This window comes from Cupressus sempervirens, chromosome 11 (assembly GCF_028749045.1).
Source record: "Cupressus sempervirens isolate cs-2001-9-10 chromosome 11, ASM2874904v1, whole genome shotgun sequence".
Taxonomy (NCBI): domain Eukaryota; kingdom Viridiplantae; phylum Streptophyta; class Pinopsida; order Cupressales; family Cupressaceae; genus Cupressus; species Cupressus sempervirens.
Window position 1 is genome coordinate 250,563,147 of NC_143128.1, and position 25,700 is coordinate 250,588,846.

At 36.9% G+C, this 25,700-nt stretch overlaps 1 protein-coding gene across 3 annotated transcripts in view; it reads left to right on the top strand.

Annotated features, from left to right (window-relative positions):
• Positions 1 to 3,839: 3,839 nt before the first annotated feature.
• Positions 3,840 to 25,700, top strand: part of LOC149529093 (ABC transporter C family member 2-like) — a 327,664-nt gene continuing 305,803 nt past the window's right edge. For 2 of the 3 annotated variants that reach the window (XM_089810975.1, XM_089810976.1), the window contains exon 1: positions 3,841 to 4,384. In XM_089810975.1, coding sequence (XP_089667101.1) covers positions 4,049 to 4,384 — 336 coding nt within the window. In that variant the 5' untranslated portion in view covers positions 3,841 to 4,048. Of the gene's footprint in view, positions 4,385 to 25,700 lie in introns of all 3 variants that reach the window. The other variant, XM_089810974.1, reaches the window with a different exon arrangement.

Sequence of the window (25,700 nt, forward strand, 5' to 3'; positions counted from 1 at the left end):
TTTCCCTACCAACTTGCAAATTTTTCGTCAAAAAATTAATTTCCAAGAACAAAGTTCCCACAAATATGTTAGCTAAAATATATAAATAAGATATTATAAATTATAAATCATAAATTCGAGTGAATTATATATATATATATATATATATATATATATATATATATATATATATATATATATATATATATATATAACTTTGTAATATATTGGCTCTATATCTAGTTTTTTATTTTTTTTATTTTTTAAAATAAATAATTAAAAATAATTTATTCTTTTTTAAGAAAATATTTTTCCACACTTTGGTGAACTCATTTACCTCTTATATTGGCCCTATGAATTTTAAAACTAATACTTTTTAAGACTAGTTTTTATTAAGCTAATATGATTCATATTTGTTTAATAATTTTTTTAAATGTAAGTATGTTGATTTTATTTTCTTATAATATATTTTTTATCATTTAAAAATATTAAAAATATTAATATTATTTATTTTATATAATTATTTAAGAATTATATTTGTTTAATAAATTTTTTAATATAAGTACGTTGATTTAGATTTTTATATTTTTATATTATATTTTCTTAAAATATAATTTTTTTTTTTAATATTAGAAATAAGAGTTTCAGAACAAAAAAAAAAAACATCAAAGTATCAATACGAATATACACAAGGAGGCCAAGCCTCACCCAGAAGAGAAAGTATCAGTTGAACATACAAAGCAACAAAAGGAGGAAAATCAAAACTATCTAGCTGAGAAGATCATATTGATTGTCAACCCAGGCAGTCCAGCCTAAGGGACTTTCCATCCAAACTATACTTTTATGCCCTTGAATCTGCACCAACATAAATAACTCTTCTTGTCTGGCATTCCCTTTTTCTCTAATATCTTTGTTCAATCTATTGCAAGCTTGCTCAAAAACATGCAGATCATCCAAAGTACTACGCCACTGGTACCCACGCTTAAGCTCAAGGTAGTAAAGAGCAGCATGCCCATCACGAAGGAACCTCCTCATTTTGTCCCGTTCAATCATCATAGTAGTCTGCACCTGCAAGAAAATTTTAAAGTAAGTGAGTTTTCGAAAAAACTCAGTAAGATCCCTATGCTTACCTTGATACCTTTCCTCGTTCCTGCACTTCCAGATCTGCCAGAGAATGTTAGACGACAATATATTCCAAAATAAATTGGTATCTTTAGGAAGACCATTAATATGACCAGAAATAATATCAAAAATATTAACATTAATAGGATAAACAATGCTAAACATTTTCCATATTTCTTTAGCAAAAATACAATCAAGAAGGATATGTCTACCAGTTTCAGGAACTCTACACAAGTTACAAATATTAGAATTAACAAAATCTCTCTTTATAGGTAGCTTGTCCAACAAAACTAACCATTTGAAACATCTAATCTTGGGTTCCACAGGATTCTTCCACAAGATATCAAAATACTTTTTCAAAGCATCAGCATCATAAGAAGAGTACTAAACAACATTAATATGATTGATAATATCAATATTACAATCAATGATTTTATAAATATTCTTAGCTTTGAGCAGAGTAATAATGATACCACCAAGCCATTTGCACTTCAGGAACTTGAGAGAATCAGTGTGACAAACAGTGGGAAGACCAACAGAAGCTTGCACAATCATGTTATAAGTTCTTTTATGGGAATCCGGGATAGCATATTTATCGTTAAGAACATCCCAAGGCATAATATAATCATACTCAAAGAGATCCATAAATTGTTTAATACCTTTATTAGCCCACTGCCTGGCAGAACACCCTTAGGTAAGGGCCAAAGGTTAAACATTTAGGTGGAGATTCCACCAAATGAATCTTTCACCATGGAGTTGAATATTGGAATGAAACTCCTTGTTAGTGATGAATTTCCTAACATGATCCCAAGCCTTCCAAATAGACTTGAAAACCACGGAGCCTTGAACCATGACAATAAAATTACCAAGAATGAGGTCACAAAAGGGGAGGCTAGTCCAAGACTTAGCTTTTCTAGGAACACCCCTCTCAATATTGCTCCTAACTAGCACTTTCCAAGGAGAATCACCCTCCATGGACTGAAAAATCCATTTGGCAGACAAGGCTATACCCTGAGTTCTTAAATCCTTCAGCCCAAGTCCCCCAAGGGTCTTGTCAGTGTGGCACCAAGCCCACTTAACAGAATGGATCTTTCTATTCCCTTTGCCATCAAACCAAAGGAATTGTTTAATGAATTTCTGGATTTCAGAAATCTGATAGTTATTAAAACACCAAGCAGAAGAATAATATATGGTGTATGAGAACAATATCTTCTGGCAAACCTGAATTCTGCCTGCCAATGATAACGCTCTATTATGCCATTTGTTCATCTTTTTATCAATCTTCTCTTTCACCCAAGACCACATGTCTTTGAGGTCAGGCTCCACCGAGAAAGGGATGCCAAGATATCTAATGATCCTATTAGGACCACCCCATTTAAAATTGTATTGGAGAAACTAGTCCAGGGGCCGCTCATCCCAACCTAAACAAATTGATTTAGCTTGAGATATCTTAGCACCAGAAATAGAACAAAAAAGATTGAGTTTAACTTGCATGTTCCTGAAATTATTTTTTGAAAGTTCAAGTAATAAAGCGGTATCATCCGCAAATTGACAATTGATCAGCTCTTCATTATTAGGCAGATAAATACCTCTGACCTCCGGAGATAAGGAATTATCTCTGAGGATATAATAAAGAGCTTCCGAAGCTATGACAAAGAGAGCGGGTGCCAGAGGGCACCCTTGCCTAATGGATCTCCCAAGAGAAAAAGGAGCAGAAAGAATAACATTGACCTCAACCTGAGCAGAAGCATCATTAAGAAGCATAGCCACACTGTTACAAAAGAAAGGAGGAAAACCAAAAGCATCCAGCATCATAAGGATAAATCTCCATTCAATCCTGTCATAGGCCTTCTCAAAATCCAAAAGGAGCATGACAGAGTTTTGATGAGAGCATCTAGACCAATCCATGGCTTCCAAAAATATTATTTTTTCGTTCAAAAATGTTAAAATATTAATATTATTTATTTTATATCACTATTTAAGAATTACTATTTTATATTATTATTATGAAAACGTTATATTTTTATATTATAATTTATAAATAATTACATTTATTAATAATTTTTTAAACATACTATAATAAATTTACTAAATTAAAATTAGATTTATATAAAAAATAAAGACAACTACTAAGCTATTATGCGTATTATGTGGCACTTGTTATAATAAATTTCATCTTAATATTTACTTTTTCAAATAATTCATATGATATAATTTGTCTATTAAATAATTAAAAATATAATTATTTTAAAATAATCATATTATAAATGTGTTCACTAAAAAATGAAATATTAAATTTTTTTTATAGAATTTATAAATAAATAAAAATACCTTAGAAATATTTGAATTAAAATTTTATTACTATTTTTGATTGGTGAGAATTAAGTGAATACTACAACACCAATAACACAATAGTACAATAGTATTTGCGACGTCTCATAAAAACTCCCTCTCAATCTTATCATTAATCTCCGACCTTTTTCAGAACATGATATTAGCTTCATCGCTCGAAGTCCAGAGATAACCAAGCAACACGATAAAAGTAGTCGCGTGATAGCATTAAATACCTAATAATTATTAATTTTCTCTTCAATTATTTTCCGACTCATTTTGGCCTTAGCGAGTGAGGTAAGGGATGACGATTGAACGGGAATCCAAGCCCCCAATGAAAAACAATCACGTGCAAAGAAAACAGAATATCTACGAGTATAAATAAATAAAAAATTCAAATTTATTCGCGATGAAGCAGATATGAGCACAGATGAACAGTTGATTTTAACGCGCCCGAGGCCAAACAAAGGGGACGAAAAAAGCCTATAAAAAATGCAGCGAAGGTGGTCGACTTCAAAACCCAATTTATTCTGGTGCATTTACAATGAGCTCGACAATATTGTCCGCCATAATTCGGTTTTCCGATTTCATATTTTTCAGTTTTTTCTGAAACGAAATGGCGCCGGAAGGTCTTCTGGACTGGTACTGCAGGCCTGTGGAGAATGGCAAGTGGGCGACTTTAGTCACAAATGCTTTCGGGGCTTACACGCCCTGTGCGATTGAAACTCTGGTGGTTGCTCTGTCGCATTTGGTCCTGTGGTGCTTAATTTGTTACAGAATTTGGCTGATAAGTAAAGATTTTTCCGTCAAGAGGTTTCGCTTGCAATCAAGTTTATTTAACTATGTATTGGGGACCCTTGCCGCCTATAACACGGCAGAACCACTGTACAGGGCTGTTATGGGAATATCTGTGGTTAATTTGGACGGTCAGGGTTCTCTCGCGCCTTTTGAGGTAAGCAGTTCTTTATACACCAAGCAATATTTGAGGCTTTAGGTTACTAGAACTTTTCTGATTAAAGATCCAGATGCTGTTGAGGGGAAAATGTTTTTTTCATATGAAGAGCTTTAATTCACCATTTTTGTAGTCACAGACGTAGAATTTCCATGTCTTTAAGGACGCTGGAACGGAAATGTTGTGTGAAAATTATTATTTTTGTATTCAGAGCTTTAATTCATCATTTGTAGTCCCAGATGTAGAATTTCCAGGTCTTTGAGGAGACTAGAATCGAAATGCCGGAATAATAAACATTACGGAGTAAGAAGTTCTTTATGCACCAAGCGATGGTTTCCTGAAGATGATTGAGGCTAGGTTACTCGAGCGTTTCCGTCTAAAAATCGAGATATATCATCACAGGATAAGGATTGTTTAATATATTTGCCACCATTTTCTAGTCCTAGGCCTAGAATTTCCAGTATATTCAAGAGTGGAATGAAAACGTCGGAATTAAAAAACATTATGAAGTAGTATTCTTGGTACAAGATATAATGTCTGGTGAAAGTCTGAAATCTTCAATAAATAATTGATCATCGTCAGGTAACTATCAATTTTCTTCATTCTCATGGTGGCCGTAATTCAGAGCTATTCACCATTTTGTAGTTCCAGATGTTGAATTTCCAGGTCTGCAAGGAGACTGGAGCGGAAATGCTGGAATAAAAAACAATACGATGTAGTATCCAGGCACAGGATATTATGTCTATTGAAAATCTCGAATCTTCAATAAATGATTAATTGACCACATCAGATGGGTACTAATTTTCTTAATTCCACTGCCGGCTGTAATTCAGAGCTTTAATTTACCATTTTGAAATCCCAGATGTAGAATTTCGAGGTATCCAGGGAGACCGGAATGAAAATGTCCGAAGGAAAAACATTGCGAAGTTGCATCCAGGTACAGGATAGTATGTCTGGTGAGAGTCTGAAATCTTCATTAATAAATGAGTAATTGATCTTCGTCACATAGCTATTAATTTTCTTTATTCCAATGCTGGCTGTAGGAAAGAAGATTGGAAACTTTGGAACAAAAATGTTTAATAGTGGTATTCTGATATGGTATTGTTTCCGACTGAAAATTTGAAATATTTAATCATGAGATAGCTTTTGATGTACGCTATTAAACGTAGGATTCGAAAACATTAGGTCCACAGTTTCACCAGATATATGATATTACACGTCGGAATTGAAAACGGTGCATACTGCTAGCAGAGTTATTAAACCTTAGTCGATTTATCGCTAGTTTTCGGAACTATGGATGCATCACGATTTTTCTGAATATCCCGAGACTTTGATCTCAACATGAATAGCGTTTTTTCCTGAATATCGCGCTAGAAATTTGTGCAAAAAATTCATGCACTTTGCTTTCCTAAATCACCCCAAATTTTCTTGCTCTTCATTAATAAATTGCCCCATTTTCATTCTCCTCCTCCTACTCCATGAAGCCCTGGTTTGAGTAGGTAAATGGAAATCCCCGCTCAAATCAATCCCTCTTACATGGGTAGTCGTTGATGCATTTGTTGTTCGTTGAGTTAGAGGCTTAAATATGGATACTCCGTCAGCTCAACGAAGTAGGAGATTGGAAGCTGATGAAACGATTGTTTTCGGAATCCCGTCCTAAATTCTGCCAATTTCGTGATGATGAAGTTTCTTTGGCTATCTGCCCTACCCCTACGCAGGGCTCTTTGGTACAAAATTTTGGAACTATAAATTGTATATTTTGTGACCGATAGAAAAAAATCATATTTGACTTTTTTTTCTATTTTTGGTGCATTTTGTGCCCAAAATTTTGCATCATTTTTTTATTTAAATTATTATTTAGAATTTTCAATTCTACATTTTATAATTTATAATTTATAATTTAGTATTTCAATTTAAAAGTAAAGCCTATTTTTTAAATATATAATATTTAACATAAATATAATTTAAAAGATATTGAAATTCATTATATTATTATTTCTTAATTTTTTTAGGTAGTATTCTTTTAATTTTAAATTATTAATTCTTATTTTCTAATTAATAACTTAATTTCTAAACTCATAAATAAGATTTAACATTTATTAATTTTAATGGGTAACATAGATCTCATTGACATAATATATTATAAAATGAATTATATATATTTGGTAGTATTCAAATTATTAATTTTAATTCTTATTTTCTAATTAATAACGTGATTTCTGAACTCATAAATAAGATGTAACATTTATTAATTTTAATAGGTAACATAGATCTCATTGACATAATATACTATAAAATGAATTATATATATAGGTAAAAAATCATAAATTTATATTTGAATTCTTATTTTTTTCTATTTTAAATTAAATACATAGTTATTGAAATTTTTGATATTAAAGATGTTTTAATTGTTAAATTTTTTTTTTTTAATACTTAGTTACCGGTTCGAGTTCGGTACGAAATATGGGTTCAAAGAACCGGTTCACCGGTATGACAAAATTTTGGAAAAGGTTTTGGGTTCATTTGGGTTCGTTCGTACAAAATAATGTAAAAATTATAAAAATTTATACATACATACATACATATATGAAGCTTAGAAGCATAGAGTATCATAAAATCATATGATGTATCATGTAAATTAAGTTAATCATTTAAACAACAAAAACACCATAGGCGTAAACTTTAAACACATAAGTTGTAATCATAGCATGATGAATAAAGATCTTACCATCATATATTTCAATTTTCCAGTTCAACATCAGCAATTCAAAATATTAAAACTTAAAACTAAAAGTAAATCATTATCCATGAATCATAACAACAAGTTCAAGTATCGTTGTTTCAACTTCAAGTGCACTAATCATAATGTATAAAATTTTAATATCATCTTATTCATCATCATCATCATCATCATCATCTTCTTCTTCTTCTCCTTCTCCTCCTCTCATAGTCCTTCCACATTAGTTGACTCAGCAATAGAGCTAAGGCCAATGGGATTAGCACCAACAACAATAGTATGGGCATCAAAATCTTCAAAGTCTTCAATTGTAAGCCGAGGAGCAGAAATATCCAAGTTTGCCAACTCTGCATCTACATCCCACCTCTTTGTCTCCCCTTCTTTGTATTCTTTAGTCTTGTGCAGGAGGATACACAAGTTGTAATGCACAAACACCAAGTTTTTTGCTCTTTTTTATTGCAACCTATTGCGCTTCACTGAATGGATGAAAGGATATGTGCTCCAATTTCTCTCTGAAGCGGATGAACTAGCAATCTATGAAGACATGACATGTAAACAATTAAAATAAAATTTAAATTATGTAACTTGAATCTTAGAATTTCTAACAATTTTTTTAGACAAAGGAAACTAATAATTTTTTTAAAGAAAATTAAACTTACTTGTGATATCACTTTAATTGCAAGGGGCTGCAATGTTTGAAATATTTGGCCATGATGGTACCACCAACTATGAGCATCCTTCCTAAACCGATGATGAAGAGCATCATTACTTAAATTTTTTGCATCCACAAACTGTATGAACTCATTCGTAATCAAATCTCGCATTTCATCATTTGGAAAGAGTCTTTCAAATGCTGCCTTGTATCCATCAGACACTTCTATGTCTCTATAGGGTGGTAGCCTTCCTGGTAGATCAATATATTGGGTGCTATAGTAATTGGGCATCAATGCATAGGCAAACAAATGTAGAGGAGTGGTTATTTTGTTCCATCTTTCTATAACAATTGCTCGCAATTGTTTGAAGAAGGTCTCTTGAGGATCATGTTTCTTTTCATTTACAATTTGCTTGATCTTCTAAAGCATTAAGTTTATGCCATCATAGACCTCTCCAAGGCAAGGCCTGTCCATGTCTGCGTACCTAAGCATGATTGTAATGGGTGCGGTGAGATTAATGAGATATTCCACACATTCCTACCAATTTTCATCCAGTATCCTTTTCCTTATTTTGGTTGCCCTCTTAGTATTGCTTTGCCTTCATATAGCCCAATTGTTGCTGGTTACCATATTGGTAAGTGCCTCTTTCAATTGCATAAGTTGTCTCAAAATGATTACATTTGATGCAAAATGTGTCTCAGCAACCTGTAACAAAAAATAGAGCAAAAACAATACAAATTGTTAGATACATACTTGATAAAAGAATACACATCATTACATAATCAAAAAATCAGAAATTGTAAGATACTTGTTTACCCTATAGGGTAAAAGGATACTTACCACATTCAGTAGATTAAGATGTAATACAGAATAGATACTTTATTCATATACTTAATATGCACTCCAAGTACAATGCTTACAATGATAATGATTATGATGTCACAATAGTCCCTACGGATGATGTACATATACTTTCTCGAAGGGGTGACTCAACTGTTACACGCCCTTTTGGATACAATTCTACCCGTCGGCTACAATATAGAATTTACCGACATCATCCCCCCAAAAAGTAAAGTCGTCTTCGGACGACAAAATAGAGACGAACCTTACAAAAATTCAAACTATTTAAAAAAAAACAATTGATTACACCAAGTTTTTAGACAACTAAGAAGAGGGATGCGTCCCTGGTGTAGTAGAAATTCTTGCTCTAAGCTCGTCCAGCTCTGCTTGAAGCTAATACACTTGCCCTGTTCGTATTTTCAAATCTGCTTCAGCCTCCATCTGAAGCTTTAAGGTTGCTTGCATCATTTCAGTAGTCTCTCCCAACTCCCTCTCCTTCTCCGCTGCCACCTTCTCTTTCTCTGCTGCCACCTGTTGTAGTTGACTTTGTTGGGCCAAAAGTGCTGCCCGCTTGGATTCCCAGGCTACCCTCTCTGCATCTCATTCCGCCTTCATTGTTGCTACCTTGACAGTTGACTCCTCCTGAGTCCTCAATTAGAGTCTCAATGCAGATCTCCATACTTGTCTCCCTTGTAGTGACCCAATCTTGGCGCATCTCGACAGTCTCCACACTCGGCCATCCACGCTCCTCAAAACAAACTGTAAAGGCTGCTGGACATCCCACTCTCATGAAGGATATGACGCTTTCCAGCTCCTTTAACACTGAGTCCAAAGCAAGTGTCTGTGCAGAGGCCACCGCTTGGCGAGCACGAGTCGCTACATCAGCAAGAAATGTATCCACAATCTCTCCCATCACTGTCTCTCGCCCCATTGTAGGCTGTTGTTGGGCACCCATGGCCATCTCCACTACTTCTGCCATCAGCTCAACAGTGCCCTCCATGGAGAAGTATAGTATCCCATTGGTTTGTGTCGGGTGACTTACCTCCACTTGTGTTTGTAGAGGATCTCTTTCTGGAGCCACCTCTCGCACAAGTGTGAGAATGCCTATCGCTCGTGGTGCTAGCAAGCAGTTAAACCTCATACTCAAGTACGAGCTCAACCTCTGAACTCTACTCTCTTTGTCTGGCTCCTTCGGTAGTGCCAACAATGCTGCATCCACCGTAACCATTGCATCCAAACCTACCACATCCAATTGGACACCCGACGTCCTCAAGCCCTCGCCTATCGGTAGCTCCATCACTCCCTCTGAGTGTACATCTCCTTATTTGGAATATATATATATCAGCCCTTGCCTCTGGTACAACTGGCAAGCCCTCTTCAACAATTCCTTCAGGTAACCCCATGGCTATTGTTGGTACGGTTGTATCAAGTACTACTGTATCGACTGAAGGCTCGGTACTCCCTGAAGGTGCTAATACTGCTGGTCGTGCTGTTGGCTGCTGCTTTAGTGATCGATGTCATGACAACAGGTTGCCTAAATTGTCTGAACCCAGGAATGTGAATGCCTATGAGAACTAAGTGCGAGTGGGAGGTAGCTGTGAGAGTTCTCGGAAATAGCAGTGGTGATGTAGTAACTGCGACTTCCTCATCATCATCCTCGTCCTCCACTTCCTCTTCTGATGTCCTCGGAAGATGTGTCTTGTTTCCTGCTATCTGTCTTCCCATGCTCAGAACTTTACCTCTTGTCGCATCCTTTTATGTCCGATGGCCTTGTGCCCTTTGAGAGTATCAAGATGCCTCCACTGCATAATCAGTGGTCCTCGGTTTTGTCGAATTTGGCTTGATTTTCAACATATCATTCGATATCATTTGTGTGGTAGCATCAAGAAAAAGACTGACGGCGTAGTGTGGCATGTAAAAGGTTTTGTGTTGCAGTGACATGAACTCCTGCATGCGCTTAGCCAACAAGGATGCCCAATCATACACTATGCCATTCATGATACCATTCATCATGGTCACCTACAAAAATGAAATGTCTGATGCCCTACTTGAATTGGTGAGTTTGCTCTTCACTAAATCCATTAGACAATGCCAATGTCCTTCAACACCTTGGATTTCTTTAGTCCTCTTGCCTTCGAAGAATCCATCAATGCTTTGCTTTTTGCCTCTGACCGTTTCTCACATACTAATTCTACCAATTGCTCCTTGGTTTTTTGGTTGAGTTTCTTTGGTTTATTATTGATTTTCCTTACTCCCTGGGCATGACCTAGTATGCCGAATACCTTGGTGAAGTCTGCGGCTCTAAAAGATCACCAAATTCTGTCTGAGGTAAGGAAATGAGCATGTTCGCAAGAACCTGTCATAGGTTTCTAGCATTGTGCGAAGAAACCCCTCGAAGTCGCAAATGCAGAATATTGCATAGTTACACCATGTTGGGGGACGGGGGGACGGCGAAACGGGGGGACAAGTTTCCGGGACGGGGGGACAGAGGGGCCTTAATTTGGGGACGGCGGGGGGACGGTGGGGGGACGGCGGTAGGGGACAAGAGGGGTGTATATATCTATGCATATGGTATTTAAAAATGTTAGTTATGAAAATATGTATTGCAATATAGGATGTAAAGATGTAAAAGAGTGAATACTTGAAACATTGCATTGAATTGGAACATCGAACATTAAACATAAATAGTCGAATTTGCAAATACTGAATAACAGGATGTCCCCCATCCTCGGTGGAGGTGGTGGAATCTAGTGGCACCGCTGGGGACGGGGAGACGGAGTCCCCAAGTCTCCGGTGCGTTGAAGTCTCCGAGACGTCGGGCAAAAAGGGGGGGGACGCGTCCCCGTGTTACTATGGAATATTGGCATCCGCAATGCTCATTCCACCCGTGCCCTCCGTATGTTGTCCTTTACAAAGTGATCATTCGGAGCCTCCTGCCACCATTTTCTACACTCTAGTCTGTTCAAATCCCCAAATGCCACGTTCTGAGTTGTGAAATGTGTTGTTGCACTTGGTTGTGCCCTTGCTTTCTTCTTGCCTGTATTGCTTGCAATATGTACACCCAATAGTAAAGACTGCACATTTTTATTCATTGTGCTGCTTGATGAATCATCTTCTAGTTTCTTCTTCCACCTCTCTTTCCGGCTGAATGCATACTATTACCTCTTTTGTCTATTTGTGAAGAGAGAAAAGATGGTTAGGTCAGTTGTAATTTTCCCTGAATGATTGGTACGACAACTATTGACAAATTCATTCACTCCATTACTAGTTGTGGCCATGCGGATGCAATATTTCTCTCCTCTTGAGATTGTATGGTTGCATTTCTTCCCTTAGTTTGTAGGATGATGGTATATACTCTCTTGCTCTTCGGTGTATTCTACCTCTAATTAAGCCTTCACTACCCGTACTGTAATCTGCCCTGTTCAATCCTAATATGTTATTTTCAATTGTACGACACCACACTTTGTCTCTTAATTCGTACGACAAAACCCCTTTTCTGCCTTCCTACTGTACGGTGGTATGCTGTATAGAAGGCTATACTATAGTAGCACTACCTTTTCCCATATTAGTTCTTTATGCCGTATGGTATGTCCTCATACCCATCTACAGACGTGCCTTGCCTTAGATTCCTTATGTCGTATGGTATCGCAATGACCATATAGTGTGTCTTCTTGATAGGCCATATGGTATCCTATTCGTGCACCCTTCCCAATGTTACTTTTTTTGCTGTACAGTATGGGTGTTCTCTTTTATGCACAACCTTCTTTATGGTGTGTAGGTATCTTTTTAGCTATGAGGTGTGCATTGGATAAACCTTCAATACCATACAGTTTTTCATGCACACGGTGTTGCCTTTCCCTCTTCCTTAGTCGTACGGTATTCAAATGATTCTCTTTCTCTCAACTTTCTCCTCCTTAGCCGTATGGTACTGTGCATCGGATAAAACTTCAATACCATACAGTGTTTCATGTACACGGTGTTGCCTTTCCCTCTTCCTTAGTTGTATGGTATTCAGATGATTCTCTTTCTCTCAACTTTCTCCTCCTTAGCCGTATGGTATTCATAGGATTCTCTTGCTCTCACCTTTCTCTCCTTAGCCGTATGGTATTCTCTCCTACTATTTATGCTGTACAGTATTATGTCCTTCAATTATGGCCGTACCAACTGCTCTTTTCCAACTTCGTACGGTGCACTTTCTATGTTTGTACGGGTGTCAAATGCAAAATACATACCTGCTTTTCTTGTGTGCTTCTTTGCATCCATACGGTGTACTTTCCTTCCTAGTAATGACCGTACGATATCCTCTTCTCCCCACTTGATGACTATACGGTGACTTGAATCTTCTGTTGCACTTCATACACATGTTTTGTCAAAGCCATATAGTACGGTCTGACAAGTTCTTCTTTGACCGTACGGTGCATTATATGACCTTCAGTTTACTCTTTTATCGTTGCTCTAATAACATATTATAATTCTACATTCTTTATTATTTACACTTATTTATTTTACAAATATACATTTCTTATTGTTTTTGTACTCTGTTTGAGTTGTTTGTCTGCAGAGGCACGTTATTCCTTTCATGATAAACTTTTAGTTTTGATCTGTTCACTACATTAGGCTCTTCCTTCCCATCGAGTGTCCATAATTTTATTGCCCCATTATCACCAACTTCGCAGATCTTATATGGTCCGACCCATTTTACTTTAAATTTTCCTGGTTTGATTTTGTTGTGCCCATTGTACTTCAACACTATTTGGCATGGTTGAAATTTGTTTAGTTTTAAGTGCTTATCATGCCATGCTTTTCGCCTGTTCTGTGTAACCTCCATGGCCCATTGTGCCTACATTCGTCAGTCATCCAGTTTATTTAAATTATACAATCTTTCCCCTAGATTTTCCATATCTCCCAATTTATTTTCGATCGCGATCGTTAAACTTGGTACCATGAATTCCGTTGGTACCACTGCCTCCTGTCCATACATCAACTGAAACAGAGTGTGTCCCATGGTTACCTTGTAAGAAGTACAGTATGCGCATAATGCTGATGGTAGCTTCTCTTCCCAATCCTCTCCTTCGATTGCGCAAGATTTATAAATCACCCCTACTAAGATCTTATTTGTAGCTTCGGCTTGTCTATTGGCTCACAGATAGTACGGGCTTGATAGAGAATGGTATATCTTGAACTCTGTGGTAAGCAGCCGGATGATGTGATTCACGAAGTGTCCCCCACAATTGCTTGTCAACTACAGTGGGATCTTGTATGTTGTGATACTTTGCTTGTAAATAAATTTCGCCATGCTTACCATAGAGTTGTTAGGCAGGGCTTGCGCCTCTACCCACTTGGTAAGGTACTTCGTCGCTACCACAATGTACCTGCATCTTCTAGTTTTACTTGCCTTGAGGGGTCTGAAAAAGTTCAACCCCCATTTTTCAAATAACTCTTGCACGTGTGAAGGATTCAAAGGCACGAAGTCCCTCTTTAGTGGTTGTCCAGCTCTTTGGCATGTATCGCACGCAACGATCCACTCCCTAGCATCGTTGTGCACGGTTGACCACCACAAACTTGCGAGAAGTATCTTTTGCACGGTTTTATCCAATTCCTTTTGTCCTCCTGTTGGTTCTTGGTGTGCTTCCTTCAACACCTTTGGGATTTCCTCTTCTAGAATGCACCGTCTTAAAATCTGGTTGGGTCCCATTTTGTACAATAACTTGTTGATCAACTGAAACGTTTGACTCCTTAGCACCATTTTCTTTCTCTCGATCGATGACATTTTGTTGGAAAATTGTTTTGTTGAAAGATATTCTCCGATACGCGTGTACTAGGATGGTAGTACGACAATCTGAAATAGCTGTGCATCAGGAAAATCGTTGTTGACCCTCACCGGTGGCTCTCCTAATTTTATCCTTGATAAGTGATCCATGCTTACATAACTCTTTCCTGGCCATACCACCATTTTGAATTTAAACTCCTGTAACAGTAATAGCCATCTGCTTTCCTAACTTGAATGATTGGCTTTTTTACGAGATACAATAGTGCTTGATGGTCTACATAAAATACAAATGGCGTCGCCAGTAGATAATATCAAAATTTTTGTACTACATACACCATTCCAAGTGCCTTTCGCTCCGTTGAACTGTAATTTTTCTCTGCTTTAGATAACAATCTACTCGCAAAGTATACTGGATGATCTAGTCCATAATTACCTGTCTACACCAATGTTTCTCCAATAGCATAGTTCGATGCATCAACATGAACATGAAACTCCTTATCCCAGTTCGAATAAGCCAGGATAGGTGTTGTAGCTAGTGGGTAGGATACTTTCGCAAAGTCCTTAATGAACCTTTGGTAATATCCTATATGTCCAAGGAATGATTTTACCTCTGTCAGATCTATTGACGGTGGCATTTCCAAGATTACTCTAACTTTGTCAGGATCCGTCTTTAGCTCTGCTTTGCATACTATGTGCCCTAATAGCTTTCCCTGTGGTACCATGAATTTGCACTTCTTCGGATTTAGTGCCAGTCTCGCCTGCCTACATCTTCCATACATTCTTTGAGTGTAGTTATATGCTTGTCCTTTGTGCCAAAAATTGACCAATTGTCCAGAAATGCCTTAAAATTCCCGACTAACATTTTGTCAAATATGTGCAAGATAATTCTCTAGAATGTAGTCAGAGCATTACAAAGTCCAAATGACATCCTATTGTAGGCATATACCCCATCTTCAATGATGAATGTTGTTTTAAGCCTATCTTCTTCGGTGATGGATATTTGGTTGTATCCAGAGAATCCATCCATAAATGAATAGATTTCATGCTTCGCAATTTCTTCCAGAATACTATTGGTGAATGGTATCAGGAACGGATCTTTAATCGTTACTGCATTTAGGCATCAAAAGTCCATGCATATTCTTATTTGAGTGGTGTCCTTCTTTAGTGATATCACAATCGATGATACCCACTCGCTCGTCTGCACTCTAAAAATAATTCCTGCTTACAGCATTTGATCGATCTCATAAGTGACCCGTGCGGCACAATTTTTGTTTATCCGGTACAACCGCTTTTATATGAGTACTACACCTTCTATCAGTGATATTTGGTAGACACATAACTCCGGTGGTACCCATTTCAAGTCCTTATACGTCCATGTGAATATGTCCTTATATTCCATGAATATTTTAAACGCTACTACCTTCAGGACTAGATTCCAGTCATCTCTCACAAATATATTTTTTAGATTGGCATCATCTCCTAAGTTCATTGTTTTTTATTGTAGGCTCTTCGTACTTAATTGGTTTGTCTTCACTAAACTTATATGCAGGCATTTCATCGATCTGTGCTTCTCCCTCCTTCATTTCTCTATGTTCCTTTGGAAATTCATTTTCTCCTTTTCCATCTTCAACCCCCAACATGTTATAGCTCAGAAAGAGCTTGTAGTCCTTCATTTGCCAACGGAGTAGGCTGTTCACCGAGTTTAGGTCATCATCGTTAGACCCTCCTTCCAATCTCAATACCCCCTCTTCATTAGGTTCCATTCTTTTCTTCCCCTCAGCCTTCACCTTCGAAATTTGACGACGTGGCCTCCTCACCTACCATCTGTGTGTGTAAGTTGATTACAAATCTTTGTCCTCCGCCTTCCATGGATAGGGTATTCCATTTCCAATAATGTTTCACCTTCACCTGTACCAGCCCAACTCCGTCCGAGGATGACGTCATACCCTTTTCTTTTTAACGGGATGACCACAAAATCCAATAAGAATGGCTGAGTTCCGATGGCTACAGCTCGCGCCATCAGGGTCCCTAAAGGCTTGATTATATGCTGATCAACAATGAGTAGTTGAAATGTAGATGGCCACAATGTAAGTTGTCCCAATTTTTTCCATATATCCTCTAGTAGGACGTTTACTCTTGATCCTTTGTCTACGATTGTGTTCGTGAGTATGGTTCCTAGGATACCCATCTCTATTCCTGCAGGATGTCTTCCCGTAGTGAGTGCCAGTAGCATTGGGTCTATTGCAGTCGTTCTGATGCCATCCTTTCCTGTTTCTTCCGTCGCTTTTGGGAGTGGTGTCATGTTCAATATCGCCATTCATAATTGAGTCATTGTAAGAAGGTCATTTAGTTTCATAGGAACTTCCATTTGCATTACCTGCCTTATAATATTTTGTTCTGTCAGGTTCTGCTTCGAGGTGCCAGTAGTGTCTTTTGTTTGTAATTTTTCGGCTTCCATTTGTTTTTCCAATTCCGTTCGTGCTTGCTACAACCTCTTCTTTTCTTCCTTTGCATCTAGGTACATTGCCTTCTTTGCTTGCTCGCAAGTGACGGCTAGTGTCTCCTCATCACATGTTTAGATGCTTAACATGTTCACCCCTTGCTTAGGGCTTTTTGAATCCTCGTGGTCTCGTGGACCACCCTGTTTACATAACAACGGTGACGTTTCCTTCATGGTACAGTCTCTGGCAAAGTGCCCCCAGAGGTTGCACGCACGACATTGTATCATCGACCGTCCACTTGAGTCGTATTTGTATCTAACTTCGGCCTCCATTGTTATTATTATTACCACCTCGTCTGCGTCGGTTATTGTTCTGGTACCCTCTTGAGGTTGCGTCATTGTTTGTGTTCTTTCTTGCTCCTGTGGTGGATACTTCCTATGTCAGTAACACTTGCTGATGTCTCTTCGTCTTCATATTGAACGGGCATTCCTAGGTGGAATGTCCCGCAATTTGGCAGATATTGCAAAATTGTTTCTTCGGGCAGGAGCCCTTTGTGTGGCCCTCCTCCATGTAGTTTGTACAGCACAATTTTGCTTTCACTGAGTCAGGATTCTTTTTCAGATTTTTGAACTCCATCATCTGTAAGATGTCCTTCTATAATGCTCGAACCTTCTTACTAGATTCTTCGTCGCTGCTGTTGCTGCTTTCAGAAGATGAATCGTTTGAGTCTGACGATTTGTGTTTCTTCTTTTTGCTTGTTTTTTACTCACTCTCTAGATCAATTGCCCGATTATATGCAACTATGTATGATGCTAGAGGTACAATTTTCATCTTTCTCTTCAGTGCCGGTCATAGCCCTTCAACAAACCATCTTTTCTTTAATGCCTTTGCTGGTTGGCTTTCCATTTTTCCCACCAGCTTCTTCAACCTTCTTGCATATACCCAGATTGTTTCGTTCTTCCCTTGTTTCATACTATTTATTTCCGCTACTATTTCATTATCATCCTTAGTAGTCAGAACTCTGCTATGAATTCCTTCCTGACTTCTATTCATGTAGTTAATTTCTGTGGTTCGATATCTGAAAACCAATCAATTGCTACACCCCGTAGGGTCGCCGGAAACTATCAGATCCAGTCATCTTGGTCCGTTACACTATTTGCAGTCCATATTGTTTTGCATGTCTTACAGTGTCTGATTGGATCAATCGTCCCATGACCATTGAACTTCGGCAATTTTCCTTTGGTCCTACCATTGTTACTTTCTTTTGATTTTGTGGTACTTGCTGTGTACCCGCGCTGTTTTGAGCACTTGCTCTATTCTGAGTACCCACGTTGTTCTGAGCACCCGCCTTGTTTTGCACGATCATGCTGCTTCGGACAACCGCCCTACTTTGGACAACCACGTTATCGGTGTGAAAAGATCTTCCTCAAGCGGAGTTGTTCAATTCTCTACCTATATCCGTTTGTCGGGTGTAACGAGAACAAAGAGTTCACTCTATGCTCATGCTCCTTCGGTATTTCCATCCATGTGAGTTACGTCCCTTCCGTTTGGATTCTCTACCCTTGGCGTATACAAGTTAAGGAACTCCTCCCTCGTCTCTTTCACCAAATTCAATTGTTGTCGAGTTACTTCGAGCAATTCCTCGGCACTCCTCGGTTTGCTAGGTGAATGCGCTCCCTCCGTTTGTGCTCCTTCACCCCCTCAGTGTCCATAGTTAAGCTATTGGAACTTTTGTCTGCGCTCCACCTGTTGTGCTAAAATTAATACTTCTTGTGTTGTGCGTATCTGATCTTTATCCTTTATCTTATTCCTAACTTTATTAAGCAGATTTAGCATTAATCTTCATAACAGTTCTTTTGTTCAAGGTTCGACTGGCAACAATGCTAAATGTTTACTGTATAGGGTAAAAGGATACCTACCGCATTCAGTAGATTAAGATGTAACACAGAACAAATACTTTATTCATATACACAATATGCACTTCGAGTACAACGCTTACAATGATAATGATTATGATGTCTCAATAGTCCCTACGGACAATGTACATATACTTTCCCGAAAGGGATGACTCAACTGTCATGCACCCTTTTGGATACAATTCTACTCGTTGGCTACAATATAGAATTCACCGACAATAATACTGTTTTTTTAAAATGAACTAACTTGAGTTCAAGTTTACTTACCTTCAGCAACTCCAAACGTGAGAGCATTCTGAATATCCCTTGAGTCATATGGTGGTTTGTGATGAACATCTAGATGTCCTCAGCTTTTGCACTCATCTCCTTGATCCACTGAATACTCTTCCCAATCTTTTGTAGCATAAGATTAAATGAATGAATTGCAGAAGGTGTCCAAAAACTATGTTGGTATCTCTCTTCAACCAACAAACCAACAACTCTATAATTCTTTACGTTGTCCATTATGACTTGGACAATGTTTCTTGCACCCACTTGTTCAATGGCCTTAACTAGGATATTAGCAATGAATGGCCCATCTTTTACTTGCCCCTCACAATCCACTACTTTCAAAAACATTGGCCCTTTAGGGGACATTGCCAAAACATTGATCAAGGGAAAATTTCTAGCATCTTTCCACCCATCTGAAATAATTGTTACCCCTGTCTCAATCCATGAATCTTTGATGGGCTTCAATTGCTCATCAATCAACTTGACCTCGTCATCCAACAAGGTGGTTCGTACTCTCAAATCTGGGACCTGAATACCCTGCAGACAATTTATTAGCACTTCTCAACATTTGCTTGAAATATGGAGAGCGAACAAGATTAAAAGACAGCCCATTTGCATACAAGCATCTTGCTGCGTCAATGTCGGCAATTTCCCTACTCTGATTTTGAAATGCAGTTTCAAGTGGTCCCTTTCTTTTGTGTCGAATGGGTGCTTCATTTTGAGAATTAGGGGCAGCTGAGGTAGTATAGAAGGGGTGATTTTCTATCACAACATTTGGGGTGAATTTCATTCATTTTGTTCTTTTCTTATTGTTATTACCATCAATGACACTTTGTCTAAGTTCCTCTCTCTTCAGCTTGCTCATGCTCTTCAATATATTTTAATACTATTGAGTTTGGCATAGGGGTTTTTTTTTTTGCAGGACACTTCTTCACTCCTCTACTAGGGCATCCACACAAATGATCCACCACACGATAATATGAACTATTTCTTTCTACATCACAACTCTGACATTTTCAACAGAAGCCATGACCTCTTGGAAGAGGTTCTAGAATATCCACATACTTCCACAAAGGAGAATAAGATGGGGGGTCTATTCTTTGTGGGATATTGGCATTGCCTACTGAGGAAGATGTAGATCCCTTTGAAGCTCCTTTTCCTATGATAAGAAATTGTGTACATATTGATATTATTATTGAGAATAAAATTTTAGCTTTTATGAAACATTGAAACAAAAGCAAAATAGAACAAGAACTTACGTCTTTCTAACATTGTAAGCTTGCAAAGATGTAGCAATGAGACACAGACACTTCAATATGGCTAACAATCCAGTCTTCCAACTCCACCTTGCACAAACTTCTTTTGCTCAATCACCTATTTGCTCACAAAATCACCTATTTGCACTCCACAAATGATGTTAGAAGCCAAAATAACCTACTTACATTCATTTTTTAGGGCAACTGAAACTCAAATAATATAAAATTTGTTATAAAAAGTGACTTGAAAGTCACCCGTCCACGGAAATTCGTCCCGAATTTGACCTGGGCAGCCAAAATTCACCTGGGTTTGAATTTTGGACTACGGGTTCGAACCAGCCTAGGGAAATTCGAACCCTGGTCGAACCTGGGTCGAACTGGACTCGTATTTCAAACTGGTTCGAACCCAGGCAGGGTTCTTAGGCCAAAACGACAAACCCGGGTAACTAAGTTTTAATATAATAAAATCATTCTATGATGAAATTTTTCAGTTATTGAACATTTGAAAGGCTAAATGTAAGTTTTCTTTTTCTCCCTTCAATTTTGGTCATGTTGATGACAAAGTTGCATAGTCATATTGCATTTCAATTGAGGGTATGGACAAAGTTGCTTTTAGGTTTGCAACAGATGGATTTCTCTTTTCAATTAGCATTTAGTAAAGAAGTTAGGGCATAATTGTCCCTTAGATGTCACCTATCAAACAGGTTATTGAAGTCATTTAAGGAAATATGACAAAGAAGGTTATATATAGTTGATTAGTTGGATGGGGTGGCACAACCAAAACAAGATTTATTGGATGAACATATTTCTATGCCTTATTTCAGATCACAAAAATGTAACATGGATGGGGAAATATTAACAACTTTTCTGCTCCACATACTAATCATGAAGTAGAAGCAAGTTTAGACAACTTTAAAGAGTGCCAAGGTGGAAGAAGATTGTGCATGAGTAGGTCAAAAAACGATTTCTAATTTATGGTACTATTCTAGCATGCCATTTCATTTTATAAGGTCTCCATATTAGTAGTCCATGGTGGGATTTGTGACAACTTCTAGCCTTTGATAGATACAATCATGGAATTGAGCAATGATTTTGCAAATCACCACAAGGAGTGGGCTATGATAAACTGCACGATAATGGTAGACATATTTTTATAAATCTTCTTGTTGCATTGGGGCTTCGTATTGTGTTTTTGAGATTAGTGTATACATCAAATTAGTGCAATCAATATTCATTTGATTTGATTAGGTAGTAATTAATGTGGAGCCACAACATGTAGTGCAATTTATTGCAAACAATCTCGTTGCATGTGTTGTTAGAAAATTGTTGATGATAAGTATCCTATGTTGTTTTGGAGCCAATGTAGAACGTGCCATCTTGATTTAATCCGAAGATAAATTCTTAGATAACCCTCAAGCCATTTGTTCACAATCTTTGTTTGTCCATTTGTCTCTGAGTGGTAGCTCATGCTTGGTGACAACTTTGTTCTTCCCAACCGAAATAACTCCATCCCATCAGTCACTATGTTTCGTAGAGGATCATGCTAGTGAAATACCGCATGGAATAACAACTCTACCACTTGAGCTTCTTGGCATCCGGTTGAAAATGGAAAAGAAAGGGGCATACTTGGTCAAGCAATCTACCACAACGAAGTTGCAATCCTTTCCTTGCACTTTGAGAAGCCCGATAATGAAAACCATTGAGATGCTATCCCTCTTCTCATCGGGGATTGGCAGTCCCGCAGGTAGGATATGCTCAAATTTTTTTTGTAGGTACTGGAGAGCGTCATTCTTAAAACCCATCCAAGAAAACCCTTTTTGGATTTGTTTGTAGGTCTTTTGGTAACCCTAGTGTCTGGCTAAGGGTGAGTCATGCATATTTTTTGGAAATCTTTCCTTCATCTTGGAGTCACGTACCAAACAGATTTTGCCCTTGTAGTAAATGATGTTGTCAACCACCTTGTATCTATCATCCTACACTTGACAAGCCATTAGTTGGCACACGAAGGTATTCTTGGAGTATTCAACCAATAGATGTATCTTCTTGGATCTTGATAGACGCCTATGCAATTGTTACCAATTTTTTTTCACAAGTTCAATTCTGGTAGAGCGATAAAGTTTCGAGAAAAAGGTGCGCTAAACTTATTCCTATAGTTTGTGCTTTTCCGATAAATGCAGTATCTTTGATTTTAAAACTGACTTATTGCATTTTAGAAGAAAATAATACAACATAGAAGTAAAACTCTACATTTCTTTTCTGAAAGTGTGATACAAATGCTCCATACAAGCTGTGAGACTAGCTATAGAGAAATCAATGCAATTTGAATTTAAGAAATCCATGTACATGTGTAAAAATCAATGTAAACATATGGAAAGGGGCCAGTCATTGCCTGAATGATTGTCAGGTGCCGATTGGTTCTGGGTGTGGTGTCCTCGCTGCCCTGTATCTTGAAAATGCAACAACAGGGGATTAGAGCCAATGGATCTAAACAATGATGTGTGCTAATCCATATATCTACCCCACATATACATACATAACTCAAAATTAACGGACGCTGATTTATCTATAACTGGTTTGCTTCATGTGTACTAACAGGGGTCTGTCAATGGCATGTGGATGTAAATGTGACTCCCACAAGGGTTTGAACCCAACACACCATTGAGAGACAAGGCCAAAAAGATAACAACTAATTGTGTTATAAGGACAAAATACATGCTGTTACAGGAAGCAAAGGTACAAACATTTGGTACTGCTATAACAATGACCTTTGGACAAGAAATACATATGTGCTACTTAGATCAAATCAGCATAGTTAATGGAGGAATAAGAAATGCAATTAAAAGATATTACTCACCGTCATCATGTTTTGGGAAACAAAGACAAGTTTTCAAGAGCGTAACATGCATTCACAAAATGAAAATATGCACCATGGATAGAGGATATGGAGCTTCAGAATTCTATATATATATATGACAGAATCAACAATCAATGACATATCCAACATTGCGAATGATCAGCAAAGTGTTCATACATTCTAATTATCTTTCCATGTAAAAATAGTGCTATGGCTGAAACAATTAGATACAAGAAAATCTGTAGATCACAAAGAGCAGACATAGACCAACATGATATAGCAGAAACAAGTATGTAAGGAATAAAATCGAGCTATATTTCAATATTCAAGGTCAGTGTTGTACCAGAGCGAGAATTCAAATTAACCAAGCATGAAATGCATATGCAATTTTCATGAGCAAAAATCAGAATTATTACGTCAAATCAATACAATGATCTCTCCAGAAGAAGCTACAAGTTAACATGAACAACATAATCATCATGAATGAGCAGCAGGTTCAGTGGTTTTGAATCGCTCGTAGGAAGAACAGTGTATTTAATGAAGATGCTAGTCATTTTTTAAAAGAAAAAGGAATAATGATGTTCACTGTTTCTAGTATCAAATACCAAGATAGAGCATCTGTAGGTCAGTATATTGTATATGTCCAAAAAAAGAGAAAACAAGCATTCTATCCTCACATGTCAGCAAATAAGGGTGCCAAAGTTTCAGAGAAAGAGATAAATAAAATGTTACTGACATATATACAGTCAGAGAGTAGAGACATTGAAAATAATTTTCTACAATGAAAGGTACAATTTTGGATTGGGGCAGTCTGTTGACTTATAAGCATCGCTGCAAATGTAGTTGCATTGTCATTTTGGTATATGCTTTCCAAATGGCAGCCATCTCTCTAATATAGGATGAAGTATGGATAGGGATATGTCTATTTATTAGTATTTAATTAATATAATGACAAATAATTATCTCATCTATTTAATATATCAATATATCAATATATATATATATATATATATATATATATATATATATATATATATATATGTACATGCATATATATTATATTATATCTTGCACTTATATATATAATATATATTTGCACTATAGTTTGTCCAACTAAAGCTACCAAAACATTAACACTCCCTCTTAGCTAGGGAGGATAAACAAGATTCATACACAATATGAATAACATATTACCTCAACGTAAAAATGGTTTTTGGAATGTCAACTCATTTGACTTCCCGGTTTATTGAATGTCAACTCATTTGGCAAAAGTTAACTCATTTGACATTTGAAAGTCAACTCGTTTGACTTTCTAGTTTCTTGAATATCAACTCATTTGAGATTTTAATGTCAACTCATTTGACATTTGAATGAAGTTATTGTAAGATTGCCACCTTACAAAAACTTCTGCAAATACAAGTGACAATCATTTGGAAGTTGCCACTTCCTCATGATGTACACAACGGATAGGCCCATATAGTTATGAACAATATTCATAAATCATAGTCCTCTAAACTGTTTACAATTTATTGATCATTGGAGAATCCTTCTCAACATGATCTACTCCCTCTGAAGCAATACAAACGAGATCATCAAAAGCTTGACTGAACCTTATCATCTATCTACTTCCTCTCTTTCAAAGTTGCCTATAATGAAATGCCAGGCTCCCTCTAAATCTCAATCTCCCTTTTCCTTCGATAACATACTCGGAGGAAAAGATCAAGGCAAATAACTCTTATAAAAATTTACTTTAAATAATTATTCTCAATAATAATATTATTATATTTTAATAATAATAACATTAGAAAGATGATTCTATACTTCATTCATGATGAATTAATTCTATTCCAATAGCCATTGAAGTTATTAATATACTTATCATACTATAATTTCATAAACATATTATATAATATCTCATAATATGATTATTTATATGCATCATAGAAACTATTAAAAAGTGAGCATTCATGCTATACCTTTGGCTTTGGTTCTAACATTTAAATTAAAACTCACACCATTCCATACTCAGGAAATGATCCTTATTTAACTCACCTTTTTATTCTATTATAAGTATTCATTGTATTCCTTTTAAATATTATATCATAAACATATCTAAATATTTTTATAAACATAAATATTCCTTACGAATAGAGTTCTAGTTGCATGCTATTCTTACTTACCTTTCCCGATGGTGACGTAGACCTTGGTATTGATGTCTGGTTCACTTTGTATTGGAACTTTAACTTATGTGGGAATGACCTTTATTCTCCTTGTATCTCGGTTGGCATGAAGTTTTTATAGGGTATGATGTGTCGGATGTCTTGTTTGTGTTCGTTATTATATTGGCGATGGTAGAAGTTCCTGCCTTGTTTGATATTCGCGGGCTTTATGCTAAGTCGATTTCAATAGAGTGATAACCCTATTTTAAACTATTTATTCAAGCATCATCAGTATTTCATGAGACATTCTACATGCCTTATCATCTATAATTACATGTTTTCTGCTATTCGATATAGTGGGGTCCTCAAGTAGATGTCTGTTGATGTCATGCACAATAAAGATAAACATGATACGCTATT